The sequence below is a fragment of the Macrobrachium rosenbergii genome, chromosome 7 (genome assembly GCF_040412425.1).
Source record: "Macrobrachium rosenbergii isolate ZJJX-2024 chromosome 7, ASM4041242v1, whole genome shotgun sequence".
In the NCBI taxonomy this organism is placed as follows: Eukaryota; Metazoa; Arthropoda; class Malacostraca; order Decapoda; family Palaemonidae; genus Macrobrachium; species Macrobrachium rosenbergii.
The window spans coordinates 13,485,001-13,512,376 of NC_089747.1; the positions used below are offsets into that span (position 1 = coordinate 13,485,001).

Here is a 27,376-nt window from a genome sequence, read left to right on the forward strand (position 1 = left end):
CTGTGTCTCCCCCCTTTGCATCACTGTTGTTACCGTAGGAATAATCAGGTGGTGGAATTATCTATCAGTTGGTTGTAGTTTGTTTTGGTGGTGGAAAGCGGCCAGTATACAGTTCTTTCAAGTTCAACAGAGTCGCGAAATACCTATACATTTCGGTCAGCCAGATCGTATCATACAGTAAATATTTACTAAGATCGCGAAGTTCACATGATCATAAGTCATTTTTTATCTCTGATTTGATTTTCTACTTCGGTTGTGGATTTGCTTCACGCTGTGGTTGTAGTTGTACACCTTAAAAAAAAAGTATTGTGTGGCAGTGTTGTTCTGTTGTTGTTATTGTTTTTTGTGGGCAGACCATCCCGATTTTTGTTAAAATCCCCGAGAAGCATATAAATAGGCTTGAAGCTAACGATCTTTTCCCGCTGGTGCTGCTGTCCCCACTGTTATCGCTGCTGCCCCCCGAGCAGCAGCTGCAGGGCAGGCATTTGCCGTGTGATTCTCCTGAACAGCCTCGTCGCAACCCAGGGCGGAGGAGCCCTTCCCTTCCATCATGCAGCCCACGTGGTTCACAGTACCATGGGTACAGTTCCAATCCCTGCCGAGTTTCACAACCAACCTGACGGGCCTCGGACAGATGGCCGCCACGACAGCCCCTGCTGCGGCTGCGGCTGCGGCCAACATGGGCACCATGACCGCCCTGAACGGGGCTCTGAACGGCATGAACGGCGTCAGCACCATGAACGGCGTGACGGCCGCGGGCCTCAACGGAGTGAACGGGATCAGTAGTGTCAGCAGTCTCAACAGTCTGGGCCTGAACGGCCTAAGTGGTTTAAATACGCTGAACGGCCTCAACGGACTGAACGGCCTGGCCGCGGCCGGGCACGGGGGTCTTGTGGCACTTCCGGCCGCTCCTGCGGCTCACCCGACCCTTGCCCTGCAGCAGGTCCTTCGGAGGCCTCACCAGCCAGTGCCTCCGCCTCTTGCGGCACTCATCAGAGCTAAAAAGGTAAGTTTTCCTCCCTGAGGCGCGAACTCGACAAGTCAGCTGATAAATTCGTAGGTCTTTCGATTTGCTCAAGTTTCTGAGAAAGCGCTGATCAGTTTCTGTAATTTGTTATTCCTATAAAATACTGTCCATCGAGTCTCAGAACTGGTTAGTTTCTCGAACAAACATTTCAGAGGTGTATAAATTGAAAGAGGGGAGAGTGTGCGTGAAGATTTATTTAACAAAGAAATAGGACTTTTATCTGCAGAGTCGTTGAAATGTTTGGTTTTGTTCACAATACAAGTTTATATTTATGATCCTGACAGTATTACTTTCATATATTATTTAATCATGCGGTAGAAGCAAAGTGTGTAATTATCAAGTAATGATTAGTCAGTGGCAGTAAATGCAGTGAAACATGTTTCACATTAAGTACCTTTATTTCCAATGAGAAAGAAGGGACAATTCTTATGGTTTTTTAATACTTCATAAACATGAATATTTTTTGACTGAACAAAGGACGTCGAGTTCAAGTAGATTGTAAAAGTTAACTAATTAGCCTTGAATTTGGGAATGCAGCTGAAGATAATTCATAAAGCACGCGTTCTTAACAGCGAATTTAGTCGTTGAATGTGATAATACCATATGTGTTTTCCTGCCCCGGTATGTGTTGCTTTAATAATCGCCGCCTCCACTTGGTGTGCTCTCGCCCATTCCCTCCTTCGCAAGAGAAAGGTTATTGCATCAGAGTTGCTTTCTTTCCGTTTTCCCTTTTAAAGGCGTTTTGGCCTTATAACAGAGATTTTAGCTGGGCCTCCTGGATACCCCTAACCTCAGCCTCATACTGTCCTCTCCGCTTCTTCGACCTCGACTTTCCTTCCTTCCTTCCTTTCTTCCTTCCTTCTTCCTTCTTCCTCCTTCCCTGTGTCCCTTCTCGACCCAGGGACCTTTCTCGAGATGCGACTCATCTGTGTTATTGAGGAGCTCTGCTTACAAACTGTCCTCACGCACAATAAACTGTGTAATTGTTATGTACATGAGATGAATTAAGAACTTTTATTGCTTTCATAAAAGCAGTCTCTGATAAAAGTCACTGATAAAAGTCATGTAAACAGATGAAAGTGAAAGAAGAAATTTTTTATGGGAAGAAAGGGGAATCACAAATACTCTTTTGTGGTCTTAGTTGGTTGTGATGTTGCGAGTGTTTTTCCATTTAGTAGTAACGTTGTCATTATTATCATTAGAACGTGTTAATGTTTCAAAAAATACGCAGTTTCATAATATATACATACGGCTAAAAAATGGGAACAAACGCTCTTGGGAAATAAGATACTTGTGAGATTTCATTTTATTACGGTTTATAGCATTGGTTTTGTGCGATAAAAGCTTGAAAAATTACAAGCAATTTTTTAGAGAGGTAAAAATCAACAATAACTTTTTTTTTTACCGAGTGCCCATTAAATAGGATTTTCGTTGTGATAAACATTGCTTCGTTACTGTTATTGGTGTTCATACAAGTGCTTTCATTTGATTTTGATTTGTTTCTATTGATGTTTATGTATTTGATAAATTTTTGTAATGTACGAGGTTGTGTGTCATTGCGCCCATGCGTATTGAAATGCCATTCGTTTCAATGCATATTGGACGTGTACTTAATTGCACTCGGCATTTGTTACGCACGTATTCATATGGTATAAATCTTCGACTTGCCATGCTGTAGTTTTTGTTTTACGAGTTTGTATTTAATGCCACCACTACCGTTTTCGTTCTGAAGGAGATCAGATTATGCTTTTAAGTAATTTTACATCTGTAAACTTCAAAATTTATAATGCAAAAAATAGAAAAAAATATTCTGCCTCCTTGCCAAATCATCTGCTTACATAGCATTGCGTTATAAGATGTTTAAATGGAACTTAATGAAGATGGTGCAATTAACGTGTGCTGTACATTGCAAGGATAAGTAGTTATAATAATGAGGTTTATATTGATTACTTTCCATAAATATCGTTTTGAGAAGTATAAATGGATTTGATTGTGTCTAGTCACTGGAAAATGACAACGGCCATTATTTCCGTTGTTGATTTTGGATGATGTGTTACCGCCATTGATTGTAGAATTATTGTATATTATACCCAACGTTAATTGTTTCTTTAACCTTGCGTCTTGATTACAGATAGCAGTCATCAAAGATTCGTATAGCTTAGTACCTAAAGTATCAGTTGAGGGTCGACAAATGCAATATATAGTGTTCCCATTTGATCCAGGGATGATTAGGAATGTTAGAGTTGTTAGTGAAACCAATGTTCTGTAATCTGTAAAAAGGTATAGAAGCATAAATAGTACATATATATATATATATATATATATATATATATATATATATATATATATATATATATATATATATATATATATATATATATATATAGAGCTGCAGTTACCTCTTAAATTCACAATTTTTTATTTACTTTCACTAGAAAACCTAAAATCCAACGTGAGTTTAAACTACCTGAGCTTCATTTCGGAGTCAAGGCTTTCGAGTGACAAGTTTATCCAAAAAAAAAAAAAAAAAAAAAAAAAAAAATCGAGTAGTTTACTAGGCCGTTGTAGCTGGTGCAAATACTCATGTAACTGGTAAAAGTGGCTGGTAGATTATAGATGAGTGTGTTAGTGGATGTGCTTATGCATTGAAAATGATTTTGCTGAATAGATGGTTTGATTGCGCGATTTTACGAAGACTTAGCCCTTTCATGCCTTACGCATGTTAACTAAAGTGAATAAGAAGTGTTACCTGCAGAGCATCAAAGGTGGAGGTTTTCTAGATTAATTTTTGGTAGACGCTGTGATCTAAACTTCCTAGAGGTCTAGAAATTAAACTAAAGTTTTTAAAAAACTGTAATAAATGAAGTTAATGCAAAATGAAAGGGTTGATAATGATTTTAATATTCATTTAAATCTATCTCTCTCTCTCTCTCTCTCTCTCTCTCTCTCTCTCTCTCTCTCTCTCGTTATTTTTGTATTCCTTGCCTAAAGCAATCTCAGTTCGTTATGCTCGTATTGAAATTGATAGGTAATGATAGATACCTTATAACTGATGAAATTTGGTATGTGTTTGAAAGGAATTTATGCACTTCGAAGAAGAATTTCTGTCTGCATTGCCTGTTAAGGAAGGCTATCTAAAATTTTGTAAAAAAGAAATTGGGGATTGATAAGGATTTTTCATCCTGTAATGCGTTAACGGGTTTGTCCTTTCAGTTACCGATATGTGAAAAAGGCGATTGTGGGGGTTAGGAGGGAATTACTGATCATTTTAATTTTTTTAAAGAATATTGTATTATATGTTACTTGGACTAGAACGTCAGTCCCTTGGAATATCTTTGTGCTAAATTATATTAGATAGCATTAAAAATTTCCTCTTCGTCTTATGTAAATATATATTTATAATTTATATATACATATATAATGTATATGTATGAATATTTATGCATATAAATTGTGTGTATTATCATATCATATATAAGGTTTTCTGTGTAATATCAGATTTCATGCCATATACTAATGTATGCATAAATTTAAAGATAAGTAAGCATTAGTTTATGTCGTTATGGTCAGAAAAACAAAATTACAGAAATGAATGTATTAAATGGCGCGCTGAATTAAGCTGAACAAAGACATTTGCTTCGTTTGTAAGAAAAAATAATCTTCTCTCCATGCAAATGTGCGATAAATTGACTTTCCAGTGATATTAGTTTATTGTTATTTAACCTAGCTGTTTTGCATTAAAACGTCAGGTAATATATGAAAAAATTGTTATGATTATAGAGAGCTTGCTTGTAGGTATAATTATTTCTTTGATCAGTCCGTGTAAAGTCAGATTTCATGCTAAGGTGCTCATTTTGTGTTCCTGTGAAGCTGAACTGTTTTCATTTTTTGCAGAATACTCAAGAAGATAAATTAACATAAAAGTCAGTGTGATGAGTTGAATGTATCTTAAATAAAAACAAATGTCTATTCTTTGCTGCAAAAAAAATCGTGAAGGACTCCACAAATTGTACACAAACTATGTTACCGCAATTTTCGATGGTATAGATACACACTTTGTGTATTTTAAAATAGTTTTATTTAATAAACGAGTATTTTTCTTCATTTATGGCATGGAGGGAAGGCGGAGGTAAATAATTAAATAAAGGTAAAAATGATCAACTCTTCTACGTCCCATTTTTTTTGTTTTGCATTTAGGAAGTACTGAACTAAGTGATGTGTGTAATGTGCTTGTCACCTAATAAGTGCGTCGCAGTTCCAGATTGTTTAAATTAGATGTAATTTTTGTCCGTATGGGTACACTACAACACACAATAAAACACAGTGTGTAGCCATATATTTTTTCTTTTTGTAACAGTAATCTGTGGGTGATGAATTCCGTTTAGACTCTCCGCCGACTGGGCCTTGGTTAGCCTCTCTTACCAATGAACCCCAATATACTAAGCAAGCTATGCAGAATGAAAATAACGTCCCTTGGTTCACAGCTTTAGAGCTGTTCGTACAATCATTTCTGATTGTATGCATATATTAGTATATACTTGATTTCCCTCCATGTTATCACAGTCCTATCAATGAATTTAACAGAAAATTTCTCATAGATCATATCATTCTCACGCCAGTTTTTTTTTTTTTTTTTTTTTTTTTTACGATCTGAAGACCAGAAAGCTTTTTGTTAGTGATGCACAGTTGTTTATTTCTTTACTGTTTTTGTGCAGAACGTAACGCCTATGTTGGACAAATTAATCAGACGCTGATCCTCACATTTTGTACCTGTCGGCTGTAATCTCGCGCATTTACGTCAGAGACTTATGGTTACGTTGTTCAGCAATATTTATGACCGTGACTTTAAAAATTTTCATATGTTTGGTGTGAAGATACGGTTTTTCTCTTTTTCCTGCTGCATTGACTCTGCTGTCCCAATTTATATTTTGTTTGTTTATGCAATACCTCCTTTCTTGCATCAAGGTTGCATACCTGTAATAAAACGTGCCGGATGGCTCTGCAGAAATTGATTTTCCTCGCTTTGCAAAAAGTTGCTTGGTGCAACTCCTTGCCTTTCCTCTTTCCTTCCTATTTTGCCGTCCCTTACCCCCTCTACCCACCTCCCTTTCCCTAGACAGCTTCCTCCTCCTCCTCCTCCTCCTCCTCACTTTCATTCAAGGAATGCGATTCCATTAGAAGACTTTGGCTTTCCGTGAAATCCTTTTGAGTCGTTGAGTGTTGGAACGTAGAGTACAAGGCCGTGTGTCTTTGTACCATTGCTTTTGTTTGCTCTGTGCCGAGAATAGCGTGTGCTTCTTGCAGACGCTGTCTGTTTTGAGAGAAAGAAAGCTTTCTCATTTTCTCGTCAAGTTTAATTGGGCGATATTGCGTTATTATTTTTGTCGTTCCTGGGATGATGTATTGTTAAGTCCGTTTTTGTTCGGCCGAATCGAATAGAGTCTCTTATTTCTCTCACTAAATCTCTTATCCTCTCTGTAATACGCAATTATGTGCGCTCTCTCGAGAGCATTCCATAATTCTTTTTTTTTTTTACGCTTCCTTAGAGACTAGAGATTCTAGGTAACTCAATTAAAGGTTTTCCCTTGAAACTTACTTTAATTAAGGTAGCGATAGAGGTGTTGGGATTATGAGCCCGCGCGCGCGCACAGGCACAGGCGCGCTCAGACTCCCAGAGAGTTAATCTGAATACTATTTTCATGTCTCATTATGTATGTAGAACCCCGACTAATTATTTATAGAGAAAGAAAGAATGTTGAACAGAATACCATTATTCTCTTCTCTTTCAGTCCCCAACAAACCAAGATCAGTCTGACGTAAATAGAGAGAAAGTCGATATGATTCTTGCAACCTACCTCACTGATTTTTTTCCGTTATTTCGATTTATTTTTATACATCGGAGGAAAATTTATGTCTTTGTTTCTTCCTTATTCGCTTTAATCTCAATGAAATTATTTATTTCGTGTCGTATATTCTGTCTTATATCATTATGATATTCTTTGTATGTATATATTTTTCCCTTTAAAAAATAGCTGTTTCACTCGTGTTTATTTGGTTATTTTTAATTAAAAAAAATTTTGTTGCTTTCCTATACTTTTTCAGTCAGAAAACAGAAAGGAAGTTTTTTTTTATCGTGACCTTAAAGTAGATTTGAAAAAACACCGAACCTTGTGAGACTGAGTTTTTTCTTTTAGAACGTTAGATCTCGCTTCTTTTGCTTTACCCTTTGAAAATATTTAATACGGCAACACTGGACATTTTCATATTCTCTCTCTCTCTCTTTCTCTCTCTTCAAACCAGGACTTTATAACCTCTCTCTCTCTCTCTCTCTCTCTCTCTCTCTCTCTCTCTCTCTCTCTCTCTCTCTCTCTCATAAGCTGGGCATTTATTTTTGTATGTTGAGGGCATTATTGTTTATGATGCGCTGAGTAGTATGTCACAAAGACTATGATCTGCCCTTGAATAAGCCCCAAGGCACGAAGATTAACATTCCGTGTTAATGGGGATCACTTTCAATTTCGTTTGGAGTCTTAATTTTTACAGGCGACATTACAAATCTCACGTATAGATCTGTCCACCTTTTTGTCATGACGTTACATTTGCCGCATTCTGCTGTGCCTCATTTATGTTGCTGGAGTGTTGTCATTTGCTGCGCCCCATTAAATTGCTGCCTATTATTGTGCCTCAGTCATGTCGGTTATTAGTTTCGTTTGTAAAGACTCCATAGGTTTGTGTATACTAAGCATCTTTACTAAGCTTTATTCGGTTCGCACTTTTTTGTGGTCGACGCCAGAGTCATATAAACGAACACATTACCTTCTGTCAGTTTCATGAACGGAGGTAATATAGTATTTTTTTTTATGTGAAATCGGACATGCCGTCAAGATATAAAACTGAAATAAATCTGGAGAGGAAAAAGTGAAACAGATACCAGCTGTTTTTTTAACATGTTTATTATCGTGTTTCGTCCGTGTTAGGCATTTTTTTTTATTATTTCCCCCAGGAATAGGATTGAGTTGCACGTCCCGTCCCTTATCTCATAAAAAAAGTTTTTTTATGTGAAAAAAAAAAATTTTACAGTGAGGAGATAGAGACGAACAGGGCAGTCCATAAAAAAGGCATTATGAAAATTTTAATGGAATTCTGTATAACTTTTATGTTATGGCAGATAAATCTGAGTATCTCCCCCACCTCCTTTCTTTAAAGAGGTAAATTCGTAATGTTGGAGGTTTTCTCTGGAGTGACCAACATGATTAGTGGAATTATCCAATTTTTGCTCTCTCAGGAGGCTTCTTGTAGCACTTATTCCCCCCTTTTTATCGACCTTACCTTGTGATGTACGCGCTTATATTACCATGTAAAGGATTGTTGAAGTCAACTAAACGCCCTTATATAGCGTAGGCTTGAATAAGAAAAATAGGTAGGAAGAGGTGGAATTAACGCCTAATGGTGCGTTCACACTAAAATATGAAATATCGTAAACTGTCTTAAACACACATCGGAAATTTATCGTGTACATATTACAAACATGTTGAAAACATTAACATCCGTAAGTGAAGAACGAATCTTTGGCAAATGATGGATAATCGTATGAATCACTGGGCAGGATGACCAGTAAGTCTTTTACTTGTACTCAGCTGTCTGTGATGTGTACGATAAGTTCCCGACATGTGTATGACATGTTTTGCTGCAGTGTGGACGCACCGTAAGGAAACTGCAGGTTTTCAGAATACAGGGAGAACAGAGGTAGAAAGAGAACGCCATAAATAGATTCCAGAGGAGAGAATGAAAACAGTCAAGTGTGTAATTCGATGGTAGCTGGCGGTCGGCTTAGATTAAGCCAGCCTTATGCCAGTAAATGTGATGAGGTGCTAACGATTATAACAAGCCAGGTGAGGACTTCTGGACTCCAATGATTACTGGTTCGCGTGCCAAGGGAATAGTTCCTTGTTGTTAGAATCGTAATTCCATTCATGTACTCTCACGTGCTGCTGAACTTTTGATTCTCGATCTGTTTTTTTTTTTTTTTTTTTTTTTTTTTCGGCCTTCCAATCGTATAATTTGCACCTTCTGTTTCTCTTTATAAGTTGGAATTTCTTGGCGATTGTTGGTTATTTTTATTCTCGGCTAGCACTCTGCAGGGCCTGCGTTCGATTCTCCGGCCGGCCAATGAAGAATTAGAGGAATTTATTGCTGGTGATAGAAATCCATTTCTCGCTATAATGTGGTTCGGATTCCACAATAAGCTGTAGGTCCCGTTGCTAGGTAACCAGTTGGTTCTTAGCCACGTAAAATAAGTCTAATCCTTCGGGCCAGCCCTAGGAGAGCTGTTAATCAGCTCAGTGGTCTGGTTAAACTAAGGTATATTTTTTTTTTTTTTAAAGATATTACCCTAAATTTTCAAGATTATTTTTGTTAACGCGATCAAAATGATTTGTTATCGTCGTCGGAGAAACACGACAGCGGCAAAGGTTCTTACTTATATTCCTATCTTGGGAAAACGTTTTAAAAATTATGTTGAGGTAATATTCAGGTACCCTGAAAAAAAAAAGAAAGTTTAACGACAGAACACACGCTGTACAGCAATACTTTAAAAATCGTGAAATATACTTAAAATATTTGGCATTGTTATACCTTAGCAGTTCTTTAATTAAATGTGGTTTCCCTCCTTTATTATTATTCGTAGCCCACACAGAGCTGTAAGCAAAAAGCCAGAGGTACCCTGAAGTTACCAGCAAGCTTACAAAGAGCGGAATGTTTGTATGTGTGCAAAAATTTAACGACACCCAATACCCGATCAAAAGACCAAGAAAATTAAGCCGTCCTGGTAAAAAATTTGGCTTACTGCGTGTCTTTTGCGAGTCATGCGAGGACATGAGATTGATTTCGTGTAAAATAGTTCTACATAACGTTCAGGTCATTGATTAATTAAAGCAGCCTAATGCTCGTTTGTTTATTCTTTCTATTTATTGATTGATCCGATAATTTATCGATATAAAATTAATCTTATAAATTTTTTTTAGATATTGTTTAAATTTTTGGAATACATGTATTGCATTGTTTTCGCGATTTTTTGTTCTGGTCATATGCTCGAGTATGTATGTAATGTATAAAATTACTAGACATGTAGTCTTCAGAAAAGGATATGAAGAAAAAGTAGATTCACCGGAAAGGAAATACTTTTAAAAAAGATTTACAGGTTGCTCATGAGCGGCACAGGCTAGGGACAGGCCATTGTACTGGCGCACAGTGCGCGAGAGACTGAACGTACACTACACACTAATTATGACTAGACCCCAAGCCCAGTCTACCCATGCAAGGACCAGGGAGAACCAGGCAGTAGCTGCTGATGGCTCTGCAGGTAGAACTAGGAACAGGGATTGTAGGGTAGTATTTTACCGTGGAAATTTATCGTGCCATCAGCGGTGCTTGAACTTAGGACCACCACTGAGCTTGGTTAATGAGGTGATCTACATTATAAAGATGTAGTTTTGCAATTTCCGGAGTCCTTGAATAATAATAAATGTCCTTGTGCATGTAGTTTCAGTACTACTATAATAGAATTCTCGTTTAGAAGCCTGGAGATAATAATTTCGATAATCTTCAGAGAGATAGAAAGAGGGGAAATGTGGTTAAGCGCACATCCTCACCCTCTTCTCAGTAATCCCATCTCTAAACATCCCCCTCTTGCCTTTGCCCTCCTCCTCCTCCTCCTCCTCCTCCTCCTCCTCCTCCTCCTCCTCCTCCTCCTCCTCCAACCCCATCGGTTACGGATGGTCTCTGTAGCGACAGACATATGGGGGCACGAGGAGGCTTGAACAAGGTCCAGATGCCATTTGTCTCTGTCTGATGCAGATGGAGCCAATTCATAAATCCATTGAAATATATTCTCGTGACTTGCTTACTTTCTTACTTACTTACTTGCTTACATACGGAGATGGACCCTTTTCTTTTGTCAGAGAAAGATGTTTTGTTGCTCAGACGGAAATGTTTGATTTAGTTCGCGAAGTTATGAGGAACTTGACATTGTTATTTTCGGATGGGGCCGAGTCCTCGCAGTTCCGTTGAACTGATTAGCTTCGTCGTTCGTTTTTGGTGTGTTTGGTCCTTTGATTTGTGATAAAAAGTAGTTTTCCTTTTAATTTTGTCGATGAACATACGGTTCATGTAGGAGGTCGTCAAAAGTAAACCGAAAATGGGAGTCTCTTTGAAGTATGTGCAACCCAACAGTGAGTATTTAAGACAAGATAATGAAAATGTGATCCGCTCAATTCGTAGAACTATTTGCCGTCTGAACCTTTTTGTGCATGTGTGTGTGTATGAGAGAGAGAGAGAGAGAGAGAGAGAGAGAGAGAGAGAGAGAGAGAGAGAGAGAGAGAAGAGAGAGAGAGAGAAGAAGCGGGGAGGAGGGGCTAATGGAGAAGGTGGCGAGGAGAGCTAATGGAAAGGCATAATGTCTGCTACAAAATTAGCAAAATGAAAAATTTATAGGAGAGAGAGAGAGAGAGAGAGAGAGAGAGAGAGAGAGAGAGAGAGAGAGAGAGAGAGAGAGAGAGAGAGAGAATTTGAACTGGGCTCATAAAGTTTGAAATTTTTGCTTTTAATTGGTCATATTACAAAACAGGTGGCGAAATTTATTGCGAACTGTTCTCATGAGAGAGAGAGAGAGAGAGAGAGAGAGAGAGAGAGAGAGAGAGAGAGAGAGAGAGAGAGAGGAGGCAAGGGTGCTTGCTGTGAATTGGATTTATGAAAGAGGGTGTCACGAGGGAAGTGACAGACAAAAAGAAGTTAATATAAAAGTAAACGCAGTACAGATGGCGTTGGAAATTAAGATGCCAGATATACAATGAATGGATTCAACTTCATGAATAAGACAAAAAGAGATATCCGTTGGTGTGAGTGAATGACACAGACGGATTGATATATGTATACACACGTATATTTATATATACATGTATATATATATATATATATATATATATATTGTGTATATATGCATGTATATGTATATATATACAAATATATATATATATATATATATATATATATATATATATATATATATATATTGTATATATATATATATATATATATATATATATATATATATATATATATATATATATATATAGCTTGGATTTTCTCTTTGTTAATAGACTTGCCATGTGAACATCCTTGTTTTTCGTTCATGCCTGTTTTAGTTCATGATGTTATAGATAGTTCAAAATAAAATAAAAAGAAATTAATAGTCTAAAATATTCTCAGTAAACAGTTGGTTTATATTCACGTTTGAATGATATTTTCATCATCAGTTCTTCGTAAATATTATCATTATGGTAAAGTTCAAGGAAAACGTATACTTTATAGACGATAGGTTTCTAATTGTTTTGTCATGTGCCAGTAAAAAAAATTTCAGTAATTTCATATCGATATCTATGGTTATTTAAAAAATGTGTCTTATGATTCGTCATTTTGCCCCTAAAAGTAGAAATAATGTTTTTATATAAGTTTCAAGGTCAAATCTAAGTTTATTTTGTTCAATATATCACACCAAGATTAATTTTCCGAAGAGAGAGAACAACTTATTAAAATTGCGTGATATTCATTCTTTTCAATGTGTAAGATTATAGATAGATAATATTGTCATGTAGGTTAATTTTATATCGGTCTCACTCGTCCTCACTATATCATTTTCTACCATCACCACGTCAAAAAAAAGCAAATAACTCATGTGGAACATCTGTTTCTTGTTTTTAGAGCCTGCTGTATTCTGTCAACTTTCTTGCTTACAGATTTTTGAGTGAGACTTCCTGGATGATTGACGAAAGGAAGTTGTAAAAATTAAGTCAGTGGGGTTTTAGTCACATAAAAAACAAAGTTTTATTAAATGTAAATAACTGTCATGGCTTCCAACGCCGCACCATGCAAAGGACCTCTCTTAAATTCTGCAACTCGGTGTCTTCCTTGCGTTTTACCTTACACAAATCTCCACTGATTTCCAACCTCTCGTCTCATAGTTCTCATCTAAATAGGCCACAGGTGCCCAGCTGACTCTATCAAGGAAGATTCTAGCAGGGTTCGTGCAAAGGACATATCCAAGCCATCTACATCTCCCCTTCAGAAGGAACTACAGTATCATCCTTTATGGGAACTTTGATAATTGTATCATGCCGTGTGATTCCCGCTATTCTTCATGAAGTTTCATTCTCGGATCGACAGAAATGTTTTAGATGTAGTTTCAGTGTCATACCATCATTCATGTCCGCATAGTAGTGGAAATCATGCTAGACTTGTGTATATAATCTTATGTTTGTATGTAATTTCAGTCTTTTTGATTTCGAGTCTGAGTCACTCTGCCCGTTGGTTGATTTTCCCTTTTTATTTTATTTTTTTTTTATTTTTATTTTTTTAGTCATTCACTAATTTCCAACTCATGAGAACCCATATTGGATATCATAGTTCCTAAAAATTGTGAAAGATTCAACCTTCACGCATACTTTGTCCCATTACTTCGGTTTTCGCTAGATTCATCATGAGTCATATCTTTTCTAGGTAAATGGTACATGCAGTTAAGCGATTAGTAAATACTACTTTGTTGTTTTGATGATTCAAACAACACCCTCTGCATATTATAAGTCTGCCTAGTTTTTATCGTCCATCCAATCTAAACCTTTTTCCAATTTTTTTTTTATAATTTACGATAAGCGCAAACATCAAAGGTGAAATATTCACTTGTAACTCTCTGCCACTTACTGCAGACTGACTTCAAACACTTTATCAACATTAACCCTGCATCTACTTCGTTCACGGATAATTATTTCTGCTAGCTTTACACATTTAATGGGGGATGCCATACTGACGCAAGACTTTCCATAATGTTGATCTGTAGACGCTGCTAAATGTCTTTTCATAATCAACAAGAGCCTTCAGAAGGGAATTTTTAAAACCATTACCGTATAGCTTATGTCTTAACACAAATATCTCAACTCTGCAATTCCTGCTGTTTTCCATTTCTAGCTTGTTAATCTCCTGAGCATTTGATTAGTTTCTTTCTCCAGAATTTTGAGAATGAGCGTACCGATTATTTCCACTTCAGCTGACGCAGGATTAATGCCTGTATAGATACGACATTCAATCAGGTCACCTCTTTTTTTAGGCCCTTTGCTATGAATTTCCGTTCCCAACATCAAGTCTTTGTTTCTTTACTCCATGCTCTGCAAAATGGTCTAGTTAGTATACACGATGATATATAATTTTCAGCCAAAGTGTTCATTTGTTTTTCAGCTAAAGGGTTCTCTTCGGTGATTTCTTTATTATTGATTCCGCTTGAAAAACTGTGACTTCATTCATAAGTGTATTCAGGTCCTCTGCAGCCTCTGGTATATATCAGTTAGATTATCTTTTTCATATTTCTTTTTCGTGTTCTTTTCCTCTTTCTTTGCACCCAAGGATATTTCATTAATGATTCGTTTTACTAACAGAAATGCTACTGTACTCTGAATGGATGGCGTTGTCAACAAAATCAGTAGTATTTTCCCAAATATTTTCGCATCTCTTCTTTTTCTTAGTTTAATTTCACTACCTAGACTTGGGTATTTAGTTTTTTCTCCTTTGCGGTCTTGATCTTCTTAAGTATTTTATACAAATCCTCTTGGCTTTTGTCTGTTCTTTTTTGTACCACGTATCTCATCTAATATCCATGGTTTCAGTTTTATCTGATTCCCCAGTACTTCTTTTCCAGAAGATATATATCCATTCTTTATGTTAATCCAGTCCTTACTGTTCTTCATCTCCTCGGCCAGATATGGTTTATAGAGCTGCAAATCTGTCGCGACATTGTTTGCAAAATATTAAATCACCTGTAGTTTTTCCTGTTTATGCTTGTATGATTCTGTTTTTTTATTTTTTATCATTACCTCGAGTGTAGGGGCACATTCATAAAAATCATAATGTAAAAAACATATCTCAAGTGAAATTTGGTTTTGTAGTTTTAAAAAATAATTTCAAAATACGTGAGTTTGCGTCAACTGTACGTTAAGCATAATAAGAATTACATAACAAGCATAACAAGAATTATTGATTTAAAATAGAAGCTGCATTTGGTTACGGCTGAAAACTGCCGAGGGCTTTTGAAGGGGGAAGACGATGCTGCTCAAGTCGTGAAAAAGAATAAAATAGTCCATAATATGTATCATGTAACGTGCTCAAGTGGCCGATGACGTTGCCACATCCCGAGCCGAACCTTCGGGGGTTGTTTTGTATACATGGCAAAACCGCTGAAGTTGATAACTTGATAAGATTCTCCCTCTCATGTGACCAGTTTACGAGGAAAATCAATCAGTCTCTCTCTCTCTCTCTCTCTCTCTCTCTCTCTCTCTCTCTCTCTCTCCTCTCTCTCTCTCCTTCCTTCTGTGTCTCTAGGGTCGATGGCCATGATGAGTGTGATTTCATTTACTTCGATTTTGTCTCTCATAATGTTACTGAAAAACCATTCAGCCTGTTTATCTTTTCAGACCAGATTACAGTAAACCTGGTCTCTCTCTCTCTCTCTCTCTCTCTCTCTCTCTCTCTCTCTCTCTCTCTCTCTCTCTCTCTCTCTCTCTCGGGTCGATGACCATGATGAGTGTGATGTCATTAACTGAAATTCTCTCTCTTACTGTGTTACTGAAAGACCTTTCAACCTGTTTATCTTTTCTGGCCAGATTACAGTAAAGGTGGACCTCTCTCTCTCTCTCTCTCTCTCTCTCTCTCTCTCTCTCTCTCTCTCTCTCTCTCTCTCTCTCTCTCTCTCTCACAAAAAACACCTAGGCACGACGAGGCTAAAATCTCTCAGGGCATTCATTTCGCAGTAGCTAAGTAACTTTGGAACTCATTTGGCGTCTCCACTCCCGAAGCAAAGCAGGGAGTAAGGTATTAGGATCAGGAAGCAAGCGTAGCAAGTATATAGCTTGAAAATAGCCGACAGTAGCAGCGGGTGCTGTAGTACAGTACCCCCCGCCACTAGCAACTCACAGCAGCATCGTCAACCCTGCCAAGACCTTGACAAGTCCTTATGCCCGGGCAAGAGGACCCGGTCAGCCCAGTTGGCACACAGTGCCACCTGCCCCCCCTTTTTTTTGTGTCTCTGGTAGGGGGAGAGAGGGAGGGGGGCCGGTTAGGGGAAGCGGGATGGGCGGGTGGTGGTAGTAGTAGAGACAACCAACGTCGTCATCTTTGTTCGAGATCTTTGGTCTTGTTGTGCTTGCTGCAAGTTCTTTCGTTGCACCTGACAAAAGCAATTTGTTTTGGCCGTTTGTACTTGTTTATCGCCATTTCCCCTGTAAATGGGACGTCGTCTCCTTTGGTCTGTTATGAAGCCTCTTTCATGTTCTGAAATGCCCTGTTTTGCTAGTCAAGGGCGAATCAGACTTGCCTTTATGATCATTCCTCTCTCTCTCTCTCTCTCTCTCTCTCTCTCTCTCTCTCTCTCTCCTCTAGTTATAGTTTTGGCAAAGCTGAATGCTACTAGAAAAATCACTCTCTCGCTTAAGTATGGATTAGCTTTACTGGTCACAGGGTATAAAGGGTACTTCGGTGGTAATTATTCAAGTTCTTGAGGCGGTTTATTGTTTGTCGGTAGCTGGTTTTTTCCCCTCTAGAAGTAAAAGCTAAACTTACTATTTTTATATTTGTTTATTAATTTTTCTTAATTTTTTTTAGGTAGCGTTGCAAATTTAATTATACTTTGTTATGTATTGTTTCATTATAGTTTTCGTTTTTGTTCTTGCAGTTATTATCGTTGTTGTTGATTATGCATGATTGTGCAGACGTTATACCACCAACGGATTCCGAGTTAATATATATACAATTTCATTTAATCACAATATAACTAAATCCGATTAGGCTTCATGATTTTTATCGTGTGATTTGTGTGTGCATAAATGATATGGGTTTATGCGTATTTTAAACAATTTATATATTATGTATATATTTACACACACACACACACACACACACACACACACTTGCCTCACTAGTGAGACAAGAGATCGTCGATCTGAATGGCTGTGCCCTGACTTAAGCCTGCATCTTGAAACCCCTCCCCTCCCCCCCCACCCCTCCCCCTTTCTCCCTACCCGCTTCCCACTCTGCATGTCTGTATGTCTGTTGCCCTAAGCAGTAAATTGTGTATACCTGGTGGGTTGAAGTCAGGGATTTTATATACAGTAGTATATGTATATATATATATATATATATATATATATATATATATATATATATATATATATATATATATATATATATATATATATATATATATATATATATATATATATATATATATATATATATATATATATATATATATATATATATATATATATATATATAAACACTAGTAATAGTTATCCGCAAACTATATATAAGGTAACAGTTATCCCGTAAATTCTATTGACCCAAGTGAATGCTGCCTGCGCCAATAACTACATCCACCTTGTTTACTTCCGAAGTCAAGTCTTGCCAAGATTACGGTCCCATTTCGCGACGCAAGTTTTTCATTTCTTTGCTTTCTTTCTTTCTTCCTCTTTCTATCTTGTTTTCTTTTTGCTTTCTTTGAGAATCCTAGAACAGACTTTATTTCTCGTGTTCTTCAGGTTTAAGGCTTTAGGAATGGTTTGGTTTGGTTTTTATGAAACTGACATACATGCGATGTGATATGAATGTTTTCGAAATTCAAGCAAGGAAGAGGAGTATTGGATAAGTTTAATAGATGGCGGTTGAGTATATATATATATATATATATATATATATATATATATATATATATATATATATATATATATATATATATATATATATATATATATATATATATATATATATATATATATATATACAGTATTACATCATCCGTGCTTTGCACTGAAGCTGATTAGACCCGAAGTTGCTCCATATCTCTGACTCAGCTAAAGGTATTAAAATGAATGGTTGGTGGAATAGAGATGTCACAAAAAAGTTTGAAGTAAGAAAGGTAGCACAGTGTGTTTGGAATGCTTGAAAGAAATTAAGAGGTACCTTTTTAAAGTAAAAGTAGGAATGCAGCGTATAGAGGCCATCGAGCTTTTTTTCTTTATTGGAAGTGAAGTCTGGACAGTGAATCCAAATGAACGGGGAAGGTTCTCTTAATATATAGAGTAAAAGGTGAGACATGGAGAACTGTTATTTGGAAAATGCGGTGCAGGTTGTTATTGACTGGTGTAGTTGTTGCAGGGAGTAAAGAACGATGTACTTGTGAAGTGGGTGTATAATTCGGAAGTCCTGGAAGAAGGGAGGAGAGAGAGACCGAGATTTTATTGGCTGGATGAGATTACTACCTATGTTCTTCTCTTAACAATTACTGTCTCTGGCTGCTAACCCTTCACAGGTGGGTCTGTTAATAACAGTAGGTCGGTCGCGAACCCAGACCTTTCAAGATAGTAGGAAAAGCCCGCTGCGTACATATATATAAATTATAACATTACACTCACAAACCTGTGAAGGGCCATTTAGTGTATTTATACTATGGCAAATATTACGAAGCGCCCATTTATCCAACCTTTCTAAACTTTATGTTATCATTATCACTGAATTAGCTCCTCCCCATCCCACCCACCTTCCCTTTAAGGGACACGGTTGGATTATTCAGAAGGGAAACCGTTCCAACATCTTGATCACGCGAACCGTATATATAATATCTTACCCCTCTGGATATTCATAACAAATGCATAAAGTCGCTTAATATGGTCCTCATTGCATTCGCAGGGGTGGAGGTTTATGACAGTGCCGGGAAAGTCCATCATTTATGGGGGTTCCCATATGTGCTTGATCTTCGAATTAGTATTTTTGTCCAGAGTTTGGGATAAAGCGAGAGGACGAGATGCGTTTGTACAGGAACTTGCGTCGTATGTGTAAGTCAGATACTTTTTTTTTTCCAAGAATTCAGCATGACATATCTTCGAAAAAAAAGAAGCATATCTCTCTCTCTCTCTCTCTCTCTCTCTCTCTCTCTCTCTCTCTCTCTCTCTCTATATATCTCTCTATATATATATATATATATATATATATATATAATATATATTATATATGTATATATATATATATATATATATATATATATATATATATGTATTTATATGTATTTATATATTTCTTGTTACCTGATGTTACTTCTTTCAAATGAACACTATATTCTTTGGAAGCTTGAATTTCAAGTTAATGGCTTCTGCAGGCCTGTTCCATATGAATAGGGTTAATCGTCTGAATAATAATAATAATAATAATAATAATAATAATAATAATAATAATAATAATATCTAATATCCACTCTATTCTCTTTCTATCCTAAAAGGATTGTATTCCCCCCCCCTTGTCTCCCCTAATTATGCAAAGATTCTAAAACTGATACGAGATTTTAGCCATATAAACCCTGATTCATAACCCACGAATTATTGGCTAAAGTTACGCCGTTTAATTTTGGCTTCAAGTCATCTCCATTCAAAAATTTCCAAATGTATGACTCCATACGGTTTCGCGTTAAGAGCGCATGAATGTTAGTGCTTCTAACGATGAAACTCTTTCGGTGTAAAGGATAGTTAATTAGATTTTAGTTTGAATTAACTTTCGCTTCGATTATATTGCTGAAAGTGAATAGCGTACGTTATGATTGTAAGTAGGAGACGCGCAATGTCCTGGTCTGCTGAAGTTCAGTGACTGGGACCCAGTCGCTGAACTCTCAATGACTGAAAAGGTGTTTACTATGCCCACCCAGTCACTGGGTGGGCATAGTAAACACCTTTTCAGTCATTGATAGAATAGAGACTTCGTATATAAGTGCTTGAGAGAGTGGATAGTACGGATTCTTGGGTATTATGTGATAACTCATATGCAAGGAAAAGTGTATTGGCTATTCTCAGACAACGTGGTATCTTCCTAGGGCAACACAGACATTCAAGGTTTAAGGAAATCTTTGATCTCAGGATTATATCTCTTTTAGACAAGCGTAGCTTAAACACTACCGTAGAACAAAGAGCCAGACAAATTTATTTTTACTTGCTCTTTGCTCACTTGACCGAGAAAGTGATGGTGGCGAATTTTATTGAAGCAAATGATGCTGATCCTTTAAAGTTTTTTTTTATGTAAGATAGTTGCATTAGTGTGTAAAATCTTTTGCTGCATTAGTGTGTAAAAACTTTTGCGGCATTAGTGTGTAAAAACCTTTGCTGCATTAGTGTGTAAAAACTTTTGCTGCATTATTGTGTAAAAACTTTTGCTGCATTAGTGTGTAAAAACCTTTGCTGCATTAGTGTGTAAAAATCTTTGCTGCATTAGTGTGTAAAATCTTTTGCTGCATTAGTGTGTAAAAACCTTTGCTGCATTAGTGTGTAAAAACTTTTGCTGCATTATTGTGTAAAAACTTTTGCTGCATTAATGTGTAAAAACTTTTGCTGCATTAGTGTGTAAAAACTTTTGCTGCATTAATGTGTAAAAACTTTTGCTGCATTAGTGTGTAAAAACTTTTGTTTCATTAATGTGTAAAAACTTTCGCTGTATTTGTGTGTAAAAACTTTTGGTGTTCAAAGAGGAGAAAATTATTTAATGATATGTTATAATTCCTAATCACTGGAGGGTTAACATTCTTTCATTTATCTGAAGGAAAGTAAAAGAATCGATTCTTGAAAAAATTGCGATTTAATACTAAATATACTTTTTTTATTCCACTTAAAATTTTAAACTATCTTCATCCAGAAGTATTTTGAGAGTAGTCTCTCTCTCTCTCTCTCTCTCTCTCTCTCTCTCTCTCTCTCTCTCTCTCTCTCTCTCTCTCTCACGTTTTGGAGAGTTATTTTGCACTTAAATGGCTATTAATGAAAATGCTCTGCCAGAATTTCCACTAGAATTAAAAAATTTGTATCTCCAGTTCTTTTTACAAATTTTGTATCTCCATTTCTTTTTACAAAATTTGTATCTCCATTCTTTGTAAAAAAATTGTATCTCCAGTTCTTTATAAAAAAAATTTATATCTCCAATTCGTTTTAAAACCACAAGTAAAGATTTCCCCCCCAAACAGAACAAAGCTAAATGAGAGGCGTCGTTGTATATTTGTATTATTTTTACTACCTTCTATGGGGTTGGGGGAGGATTAAGGGGGGTTATTGGTTGAGGGTAGGGGAGGGGGCGGGTTAAGGGTTTGGTTCAGAGCCCGAAGGAGCCAGAGACGTCGAAGGCAGCAGCGAAAAGGGTCTGGGAAGCCAGAGCCTCTGGCAATTTATTGCTTAATATCATATGAAATTAAACTTGCCCATGGGTGATATTAAATTTTTCCCGTGAAATATTTTTTATTTGTGATCATCGAGTGTGTGTGTATATATATATATATATATATATATATATATATATATATATATATATATATATATATATATATATATATGTATATATATGTGTGTGTGTTAATAAATATATATATGTATAATATATATATATATATATATATATATATATATATATATATATATATATATATATATACACATACATATTATATACATATACACATACATATATATATATATGTGTGTGTGTGTAATCACATAAATTAAGCTTACAGTATCGTTTGATATCGAAGTCGTTGTACCTTGGGAAAAACTTACTTCCAAAGGGAATTATAATTCATAGTTGCTTTTTAGCTGGCTAGGATTCAAATCGTGGCTCATCTGTTAAGTTATTTCCAAGGTGTAATGAATTCAATAATAAACGTTATTTGGGGTTCAATAGTTTCAACATCAAAATGTTGTGCATGTCTAAGTGACAAAAATTCACACACTATATATATATGTATGTAGTATGTATGTATGTATGTATGTATGTATATATATATATATATATATATATATATGGAGGGCACATTATATAAATTATATAAATATATATATATATATATATATATATATATATATATATATATATATATATATATATATATATATATATATATATCGCCACGGAAATTCTCTAAAACTCCTAGGGCAAAATTTTAAATACAAGGTAAAATACAAATACTAAAGGGGTCGTCTGCGCCCTCCCATTCTGAAATAAAAGAGTGGTTCATAGTGACCTGGAGGCTTAATATATATAAAGAAACTTTGAAAGCCAGATAAATGTTTGGAAAGGGGGAAGTTGGATGCGTTTATTGTCGAAATTTCTGGACAACAGCGCAGAGAGACAGAGAGGCACGGGGGAGAGGTTAAGCTATGTTTCTAAGGAGAAAAATAATGTTCATTTCAAGGAAGACTGATGATGGCTTGCAGTGCTGAAATTCAGTTTGGGGAATGTTTCAGCTGTTCGATTTCAAGATAAGAAGAGACGGAGATAATATCATAAATTCGTACAGACTTGTTTTTAGTAAGGGAGTTCATTAGACTATTGTAGTTTTCTCCTCTCTCTCTCTCTCTCTCTCTCTCTCTCTCTCTCTCTCTCTCTCTCTCTCTCTCTCTGAAAAGTAGAAATAAGTCCAACATAAAAATTTGGATAAAAAAAGAAATATATGTCTGCAGATATAGAATAGATGCTAATCAGTTTTTCTGTATATTTAGATATATGAACTTCGTACGCGCATGTGCGCAGACACACACACACACACACATTCAGACACAATTGCCTTTCACGCACATCGAAGCTTAACAGACAGAAATTGCTCACTTACCTCCCGGAGTTGAATAGAGAGAGAGAGAGAGAGAGAGAGAGAGAGAGAGAGAGAAAGCAAACGTTCTTGGGGAGTGTTGATTAGCAAGAGCAGTATTAAAGTGAGCTAAATAGTGTGAAGTTGGCAAAACAGTGTGACATGTTTAGCCGGAGATAAACTCAGCTCACCTGATTAGCGACCTCATCTACCCATCGCCTCGTCAGCCCCTGAGTTAAGTAATGACTCTACCCTCAGCATCAGTCAGGCGTATTCATCCATCCCTTTTATCCTCCTACTCCTTTACCGTCATCTCCTCCTCCTCTCCCCCTCCTCCTCCCTTCCATTTCCTTTTGGAACTGACCCCCTTAGTCAGTCCCTCAATATTTTTTTTCCTATGTTTCCACTCAAGTAATCTTCTGTTTCTTCCTTCGTGTTCGTCATTTGCTTAGTAGCAAGTGTTTCTTATTATTATTATTATTATTATTATTATTATTATTATTATTATTATTATTATTATTAAATCAGGAGATAAGAGGAAGATTGGAGAAGAGGGGAGACGTTTGCCAAAGCGTCCATTTTTACTATTTCTTTGCCGAGGAGATTAACCTCAGTCTGATTTTTATCTGTGGGGAATGACAGACTAATTTTTTTTCCTTAAATTTGAGTAAACATGGATTGGACGAGTGATAGAAATTAGATAGAATTTAGAGCTTTTTTTTTTTTTTTTTTTTTTTACAGCTACTGCTGTTTATATCTTGTAACGTTCACGTGAAAGATTTAGGCCTGAACTAGTTGCAGTTTGAAGCAGTTCCTTTCTGTATATATTTCTAGACTAGTAGTAACCTACTGTAGCTGTTTAAATTTCAAGTCACAGATGCGATCATGAAACTTCCTGAGAAGTAGTCACGACCGTAACATGACTTAGCAAATTTTACCAAAACGGTTGATAGAATGTAGAATTTAGCTAAGAATCAGATTATTGTCTTTTTTGTTAAGTAACGCGTTTAAATTATTCAGCCAGTAAGTAGACGAGGGATATAAACGAGAGCGAAAGGAATTAGACTCTGTTCGGATTTTTCCCTCGGCTATTTATATCGCGGGGCAGTCAGTACGTGCGGCGTAGTACCTCCATAGCCGTGTGGCGTGCGGCCAAAATATATCATTCCTTCGTCAGTCTGCTTTCACGGTTCGATGATGCGCTAGAGCCTTTTAATTAATCCGATACTCAGTGACGCATAAGAAAATGTACGAGCTCCTCTTGCATTTTGACGCGGCGCATTTAATGAACGCGCCCGCCGACGGAAGCTCCTAATGAACGCGACCGACAGAATGTTTTAATTAATCCCTTGTTAGACCCGCGTGCTGAACGCGCCGGTAGAGGCGTTTAGTGAACGCGCCGGTAGAGCCTTTTAATAAAGGCGTGGATAGAGCCACTGTACATGTGCTGAATCATTTATTAAAAATGTAAGATAAAGTCATATAATAAACGCGGGGATGATGAAGACGTTTAGTGAACTCCCCAGTTAGACGCTGTAAGAGAACTAGCCGAACAAAAGCGTTTATTCTCCGCAGGGGGTTAGTGCCGTCAGTGCACCTCACGTGGTGCACTGCAGGCATTACTTGAGATTCTGTGCAGCGAGCCTTCGGTCTCTAGCAGCAACCCCTTTCATTCCTTTTACTGTACCTCCTTTCATATTCTCTTTCTTCCACCTTACTTTCCACCCTCTCCTAACAATTGATTCGTAGTGCAACTGCTTTGAGGTTTTCCTCCTGTTACACCCTTCAAACCTTTTATTGTCAATTTCCGTTTCAGCGCTGAATGACCTCATAGGTCCCAGAGCTTGGCCTTTAGCCTAGATTCTATATTCAGCTCAATTCAAAAGCATTTATTGAGCACGATGTAAGCAAAAGGATAACAAAATTATAGGACGCACTGGTTAGAAACATTTAATGAACGCTTCTGAAATTATCGTTTGATTGACCTTCTAGTTAAAAGTATTCAAACGATGGTGAATTCTATACTTCTCTGTATATAGATACTGAAAATCAACAGCGTTAACTTTTTTGTATAAGAATGAACAGTTAAATATTAATTTGTATTCTCTCTCTCTCTCTCTCTCTCTCTCTCTCTCTCTCTCTCTCTCTCTCTCTCTCTTCTTAAGATACCTGATCTTCCATCCACGCAAAAAGTTGTGTTTGTATCTGGTAGGAATCTCTCTCTCTCTCTCTCTCTCTCTCTCTCTCTCTCTCTCTCTCTCTCTTCTTAAGATATCTGGATCTTCCATCCAGGCAAAAAAGTTGTGTTTGTATCTGGTAGGAATCTCTCTCTCCCTCTCTCTCTCTTTCTCTCTCTGTGTTTAACTTGGGGTCATGCGAAAGCCAATTTCAAAAGATTCCTTTACTTATTGAACCAGTAGATTACTTTTTTGTATAGGAATGAACAGTTAAATATTAATTAGTACTCTCTCTCTCTCTCTCTCTCTCTCTCTTTAACTTGGGGTCATGCGAAAGCCAATTTCAAAAGATTCCCTTACTTATTGAACCAGTGGATTCCTTGTTTTGCGAAACTCAGTAAATGCCGTGATATATTGAATCAATAGATTCCCATGTTATAAAATTCACTGGATACCCCTATTTATTGAGGGAATAGATTTCTAGTGCTTGATGAATCTGTAAATGACTCCCCTGTTCCCTTACTTGCAAAATTAATGGATTCCCTTTTATTAAAAGCAACTGTATTTCCCTAATTGCCGAAGTTTAGTAAGTTCATTATTTATTGAAATATGGTGTTCTCTTTTTTTTTATTTTCAGCCATGAATTTCCTTATTGAGTTACGAGCACTCATATTATATATATATATATATATATATATATATATATATATATATATATATATATATATATATATATATATGTGTGTGTGTGTGTGTGTGTGTGTGTGTGTGTGTGTGTGTGGTGTGTGTGTGTGTGTGGTGTGTGTGTGTGAACTGAGTATATGTCCACGAGGATAGTTAAACATTAGGCGTAAGTTACTGTTTTCTCTCTTTAAATATATATATATATATATATATATATATATATATAATATATGTATATATATATATATATATATATATATATATATATATATATATATATATATTTTAAACATACATAAAAATTCCATTGAATATCATTTTTGTTGAGACCTCTCTCTCTCTCTCTCTCTCTCTCTCTCTCTCTCTCTCTCTCTCTCTCTCTCTCTCTCTCTCTCTCTCTCAACTATATTTATTTATTGTTGATCACTATATCTTGATAATTCTCTTTGGATTATGTAAATTTAAGTGGTATATTTTCTTTAAATGACTTTAATTTTCAGCGTAAAATGTCTGGGCTGTATCTGCAGTTATAATTCATGAGGTAAAACGAAAAGGGGGCGAAACAGAAAAAAGCGAAAGAATGGAGGAGTGAATTTTTTCTTTTTTTCATTGGCCGTAAATTCAGTCATAAATCCCGTTCGGTTTTGGCACTGCACCAAGGAAAATAAGGCTGGGCCTTGTGTAGGCCTTAAACACTGATAGAATTTTTTGGGTAAGTTTTTTTTTTTTTATGTGAGGGGAATTGTAAGTGCCCTGCGCATTTTATTCATTTTCTTCACTTAATTCGTTTTATAAGTGTTCTAGGTAAATTTCCTATAGAAATTTTCGTGTTTATAGGAATGAGCAAGCGCTTGGCAATTGCTTTCATTCACTTTGCTGTATTGGTAACCTCCGGTAGCATATTAAATTGCCGATGACTAAGTATGAAGTGTTAATTTTATCTTTAAGTTTTGGGGTTGTCTTATTTATTTGAGAGAATTCAGTAATAATAATAATAATAATAATAATAAATGCTTTATTTCGTATAAAATGCACTAGGGTGAATGTCATACACAGAGCTGAAATACAAAAATACTAAAATAAATACAAGAATATTAAAATGACTTTAATTTTTATCAGAGGTGACATATACAGGGTACTATCAAATGACAGTAATATCTTTAAAATATCCGTTTCCTTGTTGCAAGACTCGGATTTATTGCCCCTCTTGAAACTCCTGTAACTTTTTTTTCTGTCTATGTGCTGATGCGACGTTGAGGTTTTGTATGTCTGTATTTGTCTGAGTATTCTGATATTCAGTTATGTTGCAGCCAGGGTTTTGTATGCATCTATGCACCATTCATGTTTTTTATGGCCCTGTTCCCCAAACTTTCGCTTTGTGCGTTTGGATGCCACAGCTGTGTTTTATATTTCCAGTCACGGTTGCAAACCCTAGCTAAGATCATTTGACCATCATTGATCCAAGTACTTTTTCTTTGTACTTCAGCTACGTCTCAAACAATGTCTTCCATGGAGTGGATTAATGCCGTTAATGCATCTCACGTGGTGCACTGTAGGCGTTGCTCAAGGGTGTTTGCAGTATCCCTTCGGCCCTTAGTTGCATCCACTTTTTAGCCTTTCATTTAACCTCCATTCCCGCTTCCTCTAGGAAGTCTTGCTGCCCAACCTCTCTATTATTTCTGGATGCAACTGGGTGGGTGTCTCCTAGTGACTCCTGTAGATCCTTGTGCTTCTTCTCTCTCATTTCCTGGCTCTCTTTATCTTGCTGTCCAACCACTCCGACTCCTTCTT

General features: G+C 36.5%; 1 protein-coding gene across 5 annotated transcripts in view; it reads left to right on the plus strand.

The window, feature by feature from the left end:
- Positions 1-27,376, plus strand: part of LOC136840144 (pseudouridylate synthase RPUSD2-like) — a 1,228,991-nt gene that overhangs the window by 341,517 nt on the left and 860,098 nt on the right. For 4 of the 5 annotated variants that reach the window (XM_067106570.1, XM_067106571.1, XM_067106573.1 and 1 more), the window contains exon 1: positions 1-1,006. This exon is cut by the window's left edge. The exons of the other annotated variant lie outside the window; for it this stretch is intronic. In XM_067106570.1, the coding sequence (XP_066962671.1) occupies positions 551-1,006 (456 nt within the window). In that variant the 5' untranslated portion in view covers positions 1-550. The remainder of the gene's footprint in view (positions 1,007-27,376) is intronic. 5 annotated transcript variants of the gene reach the window in all.